Raw genomic sequence first — 6,540 nt, 5'->3', positions numbered from 1 at the left:
CCCGCAGATCGAGAGAGAAAAATTGCGCTCCCCTGGTGGTGTCGGCGGCACTGCGCAGCGCAAAAAGACGCTCAGGAAGAGGGGAAAAAAGCAGAAGAAGGGAATTTCCTTTTTTCTCCTCACAACCCCCTCCCTCCCTGTCGTTTGTTTATTTATTTAGCCTATCTATAAGTCCATCCACAATCTCCTCCCCCCTCCTCAGCGGTGGGTTGCTCGGACAGGGTTGGATGACACACGTCGCATCCCACGTCTCTTAAAGGGGAGTCTGCATGGTGGTGGTGGGGGTCACTGTGCAGGAACCCATGGCACCAAAGGGGTTAATACTCGAGCGTGACTGTGGTTTATGAGCTGCTGCATGTGCATCAGACACATGATGAAGGTGGAAGATGATTTCGTTAAGAAAAACCCTAAACATGCCTGTTTATTTGTTTTGGATGTGTGGTTATGATCAGGTAAGGTTATATTCACAAGTTGTACATGTGTGCAGACTCCATATTTGCCCAAAATAAAGCTTTTCTTTATATATTTTGGGCTTTTATTTTTTTAAGAACAGTCAAATAAAAAAAAATAAAATAAAAAAATCTAATCTGCACGTCGTATTTGTGCTTGGTTGTGGTGTTCAAGGCGCCTGCTGCATCATAGTACTACTGTATAATGGGAGACAGTCGTCGCACCGACAGGGCACGCCGAGCGTACTTACGTCACGTCACGTACCCGGAAGTGTAGCCACGTCGTCAGTGAGAAGAAGGAGAGGAGGAGGAACAGGAAGCGTTTCACTCTTCACTACACTCCCTCTGCTGAACACCCACAAAACAACACAGTAAGTGAATTTAACACATTTTAAAGCGCCTACACTTGTAATTTCGGGTTGAGTTGTGTATTTTACGTTTATACCCAGAAGCACCACTTTGTGCTGTGTGTGTGTTGAAATAATTTAAGCTAGCTAATGCAGCCAAGTTGTTCTCATTCAACTGATATGATGCAGTTTATTGAGTTTTATCTCGTTTGTGGGCGACAGTCTGCTGTAAACTTTGCCCTTTTCTTGTCCTTTGACATGTTTTATGTAAGCTTGGTCCAGGCGTTGTTTTCAGCTGGAGAAATGTTCAGTATGTTATATGTTTTTAAAATGTTGGATGGATTTCTTGCTGATTTCTCTATAAAATGCTTCAATTCTGTCAGACTCAACCAGCTACACCATTAAAAATGCTCTTTACACTGTAATGCAGTAATGATAGTAGGATAAAATAATAATAAACCTCTTATATGATACTGTTGGGTCCATTCTGCTGCATAATAAATACTTTTACCTGTAATGTATTTCAAGCTGCATTGATTAATGGGTTAGTTGTCAACTATTAAATTAATCACTAACTATTTTAAAGATGCAATATGTAAGAATTTTATGTTAAACCATTCAAAAAGTGACAGAATAACTGTTTTGAGGTGATGTCAAAGACCTCTATGTGCTGTGTTGCAGGGATATCTACTAAATTAATAATCAATTCATAATAACTGATTAATCGGTTCTAGTATTTTTCTAAGAAAAAAGTCAAAATTCTCTGATTCCAGCTCCTAAAATGTGATAATTTTTGGTTTCTTGTCTCCTACATGTTGGTAAACTGAATATCTTCGAGTTGTGGACAAAACAAAACATTTTCAGACTTCATATTGGGCTTTAGGAAACACTGACAGTTTTATAGACCAAAAAATTAATTGATTAACTGAGAAAATAATAGACTAAGATCAATCAACAATTCAAATAAAATTTGTTGCAGCCCTAGATACATTACAAATACATGTTGTCGGTAAAACTTATGTACTTTTACTTAAGTGAAATGTACTTATAATGTGTTTCAGTGATGGCCGAGTTTCAGGAAGTATCAAAGCAGTCCGGGCTGCACCCTAAGCCTGCAGGGTTGGTGTTGCAGTATGGCACTGCTGGTTTCAGGACCAACGCCAAACATCTGGACCACATCATGTTCAGGATGGGGCTGCTGGCAACTCTCCGCTCCAAAAAGACCAAAGCAACCATCGGAGTCATGGTCACTGCATCACACAACCCAGAGGTGACAATCGTTTCTGTCTTAACCTTGTTTATTTGACTCCATAATGTTGTTTTCTTTTCATATTGTTACTGAAAAAATGACATCTTCCACATCGCTATTTCATTTTCTAGATTAAACATCCCTATATAAACATAATCCTCACAATCCTCCCCTTCAACTTCTTCCTGTCTCGCTCTTTACATCTGCACTTGTGTAGGAGGACAACGGGGTGAAGCTGATCGACCCCATGGGGGAGATGGTGACACCAACATGGGAGGGCTACGCCACCCAGCTGGCCAACGCGGAGCAGGAAGATTTGCTCACTGCTCTGAAAGACGTTATAGAGAAGGAGGACATAAACATGGGCCAGGAGGCGAACGTGTTTGTGGGGAAAGACACCAGGTATATGATCTTAAGTGGTGACTTTCTCTGCCTCTTAGTATTATTAATTCTAGACGGCATCCCTATAATAACATGTATAACAAAAGACTAAACAAACCTGCGTCCTCTAATTACAGAAGCAGCAGTGCCAGCCTCTCCCAAGCAGTGTTGGATGGAGTCTCTGCGCTTGGTGGTCAAAGCAAAGGTAGGGTTAATTAAACTCTTATGCCCTCATATTAAATTAATTTGTTGCTTACTTAGTTTTATTCATCTTTTTTTCTTCACTTCTTACTCATCAGACTATGGTTTGGTGACCACCCCACAGCTCCACTACATGGTTTGCTGTCAGAACACGCAGGGTAAATATGGAGAAGCAACAGTGGAAGGATACTATAAGAAACTCTGCCAAGCTTTCATTCAGCTCACAAAGAATGTAAGGACACAGGGTGTGTCATGTGTACCGGTGTATATTGTGTTTTTGCAATCCATCCATCCGGGAATCAATCCTTTCTCCCTCCCTCCATCTTTTTCTCGCTGCTAGGCGTCAAATTGCACAGACGACCAGAAGCACCTCACTGTGGACGGAGCTAACGGTATCGGGGCTCTAAAGGTGCGCGAGATGGAGAGTCACCTGAAGAAGGAGCTGCATATATCGCTGTTCAACGACGGCAGTAAAGGGAAGCTCAACCACCAATGTGGGGCGGACTTTGTCAAAGTGCAGCAAAAAGCTCCAACAGGTGCGACTGCGCTCACTAGACGACACTTTTCAGTACTTTATAAACGAAGAAAGATGCAGATAAAAAACTCATTATGACACCGATGTCTATAATGCATTATAAACAGTAGTATAATGGATTATCCTTTATTATGTAAGAGCCTGTTAAAAAATAAATGTTCTTGCATTGACTTAGGCTTATTTTTTCACTTTATTTAAAACAAAGATGTGACCAATTATAGTGGCTTATAACAAGCTTGTAACGTATATCTGCCTCAGACACTTATAATCACATTTTAATGCATTTGAATAGTTATTATAATGTGTTATAATGCATGACAACTATGAAAGGTTTTATTCACCATGATCATTGCAAAATAAATTAAATCTTTAATGCATTATAGATATCAGCATCATAATGAGTTGACAACAGAACAGTAGATATGATGTACTGTGTCTGTAGCTTATTTCCCATGAAGACAGACATGCAATGTTTAACCACAAGATGGAGACTGTTAAACAGCAAATTACCACAATAATTACTATAATATTTGGTATGAAACTCATTTTACATGACATCTGCCTTATAATTTGACTTTTTGGCTGAGGCTTGTTTCAGCTGAAATTTCTCAGAATCTAACAGGTGTTACATTTTTATGTTCCTATAAATGAAGCTTTTGTTAAAGCAGTGACAAATAAATGTGCACTCAGTTGCCAGTGTATTAGGTATACCTACAAGTTTGCAACAGTCCGATAGTAAATCTCGCCTTCATACAGGTTGTAATGTTCAGTTCTTATTAAAACTATTTTAGAAAGGTGTTAAAAAGGATGCAGTTTGTGTTCCCTTTGCTTGTTTTACATTTTAAATAAATGAAGTGGAGAAAGTAGTACAATTTTCACAACACCACATGCTCCAGAACAGTTGAATTAACACCAAGAGGAAAATGAACATTAGTAAAGCCAGATGCTGTTTTTAGCACTCTCTCTCTCTCTCTCTCTCTCTCCTCTCTCTGAAGGTATTGAGATGAACCCAGGGGAGCGTTGCTGTTCCTACGACGGCGACGCTGACCGAATCATTTACTACTACTCCGACTCCAAAGGACAGTTTCACCTGCTGGACGGAGACAAAATCGCTACTCTCATCAGCACTTTCCTGAAAGAGCTGCTCACACAGGTATTCTCCCAAAAAATACGAACATGAAAACAAAAACAAGATACACAAACTTTAAGTGAAGAGTTTCTGTTTCTGTTCACACAGGCTGGGTTAGACTTGCAGATAGCTGTGGTGCAGACTGCTTACGCTAACGGAAGCTCAACTCGCTATCTGGAAGACACGATGAAGGTGAGAAACACGAGCATTTCTTTAATTTCTTTTTAAAACATGTTTGAGGTGGTGCTCACACATTATCATGTGATTCAGGTAATAGTGAGGTGTACTAAAACTGGAGTGAAACACCTTCATCACGCAGCCCAGGAGTTTGATATCGGTGTGTACTTCGAGGCCAACGGTCATGGAACTGTGAGTAGCTCAGACACACACTCAGAGAGGTCACTTAAATCACCAATCTAGCATTTTAATAAAAGCCAATCTTCATATGTGTGATAATGTGCCTTTGTTGTGTTCAGGTGTTGTTCAGTAAGGCGGCTGAAGAGAAGATCCAGCAGCTGGCGGACAACTCGAGCACCGCCGACGAGAGGAAGAGAGCAGCCCTCCTGCTGCAGAACACTGTGAACGTCATCAACCAGGTGGAAACACAAACACACAGTGAACCAACGAAACAAAGGAGCATTATTGTTGCACCCACTCACAGTTCTGATGTGTGACTGTGTGTTTTTATCTTCTAAAGACTGTAGGTGATGCCATTTCTGACATGCTGCTGATTGAAGCCATAATGGCCATCAAGGGTATGACTGTGCAGCAGTGGGACGCAATCTACAGCGACCTGCCAAACAGGCAGCTCAAAGTCAAGGTGCTCGTTCATTTATCTGTTATAATGTATGATATTTGGGATAATTAATCCTGGAGGGAACTTAAAAGTGCTGGGGCTGCTAGAAAACATCATACCTCAGGTTTCTGACAGACCTTCAAAGTCCTTGAATTTTAGAGAAAATGTTAAGTTTTAAAATTGAATTGTTTCGTTGTTGTAAAAATATTGTACCTTGATTAATGACTAGGCTTATGTTCTCCATCTTCACATCCTGAAGAGCTGCTTCTGACAGATAATGGAAGTTTTGAAATTACAGCAAAAAATGAAAATACTCTAGTAAAGTACCTCAAAATTGTATGTGGTTACATTCAATCACGGGTATGTAATCTGTACTCCCATCAGTGCCACCTCCACATGAATATATGGTGCATAAGCACTTATAGAAAGCTATATTTGTGCTTTCTGTAGGTGTCGGACCGCAGGGTGATAGATACAACAGACGCAGAGAGACGGGCAGTGAGCCCAGACGGACTGCAGGAGGCCATCGACAGCTTAGTGAAGAAGTACAGGCAGGCCCGCTCCTTCGTGAGACCCTCCGGCACCGAGGACGTGGTGAGAGTTTACGCCGAGGCAGAATCACAGGTGAGCTCAGTTTCTTTTGAGACATTTTTTTTCCTTTTGCCTTTATTCTCTGATACGAACAGATGTTGTATTTGTGTTGTAGGAGAGCGCTGATGCTCTGGCACATGAAGTCAGCCTTGCGGTTTATCGTCTCGCTGGAGGAGTCGGGGGTGAACCTAAACCGTTGCACTAGAGACACAAAATCACACAGAATTGACAAATCCATGGGTGCTTTTTGGATGCAATCTGAGTCAATCACTTTATTTAATATCAAATTGCTTCTTTTCTGTGAGGTACCATTTCATGTACTGTTAATTGCACTTTGGACTTCACTCCAGTTTTCTGTATTCATCTGTCATTGTGAAAAAATGGGACACACTGTGGGAGATTTTGTGCTTCTTTGAATAAGGCTACTCTCGGCTCGTTATAATATCTCAAACAGGCGGGTATGTGCCTGGAAATTCTGGGTTTATATATCATATAAATAAGCTACTTGACTGTATATGTCATGATTAAAACATAAATTGTCTTTACACACAGATTAAGAAGGTTTTGATGATGGTTTCAATCACATTTTTGTGATCATGTAACTTCTTGCTAAATTGAATCTCTTTGGAAATGTTACTGTATGTCTGTCTTTGATTTCTACACAGTGGATTTGATTATGAAACAAGTTTACACATGAGGGGGGTTGTAGCAATTGTACTTCCCTTGAATGTCAGTTGCTGCTTTAGTTTGGATAAATAATACAAAAGAAAAAAGAGCAAAGTGTGTGTTGTTTTTCAGTTTTCCATAGAGCTGCAACTATTAGTCGATTATTCTGATAATCAACTAATCACTCATATTTTCA

At 40.3% G+C, this 6,540-nt stretch overlaps 1 protein-coding gene across 1 annotated transcript; it reads left to right on the top strand.

Moving 5' to 3' along the window:
- Nucleotides 1-736: 736 nt before the first annotated feature.
- pgm3 (phosphoglucomutase 3) lies at nucleotides 737-6,458 on the top strand. The gene is made up of 13 exons (XM_073492825.1): nucleotides 737-820; nucleotides 1,858-2,066; nucleotides 2,263-2,447; nucleotides 2,564-2,631; nucleotides 2,726-2,859; nucleotides 2,968-3,163; nucleotides 4,158-4,315; nucleotides 4,400-4,483; nucleotides 4,562-4,660; nucleotides 4,768-4,887; nucleotides 4,989-5,111; nucleotides 5,538-5,711; nucleotides 5,794-6,458. Coding segments are annotated over exons 1-13 (1,641 nt in total). The 5' UTR covers nucleotides 737-819; the 3' UTR covers nucleotides 5,884-6,458.
- Nucleotides 6,459-6,540: the final 82 nt, after the last annotated feature.

This window comes from Pagrus major, chromosome 22, assembly GCF_040436345.1.
Source record: "Pagrus major chromosome 22, Pma_NU_1.0".
Taxonomy (NCBI): Eukaryota; Metazoa; Chordata; class Actinopteri; order Spariformes; family Sparidae; genus Pagrus; species Pagrus major.
Note: the sequence above shows the minus strand (reverse complement) of the source record. Positions and strands in the feature narration are given on the sequence as shown.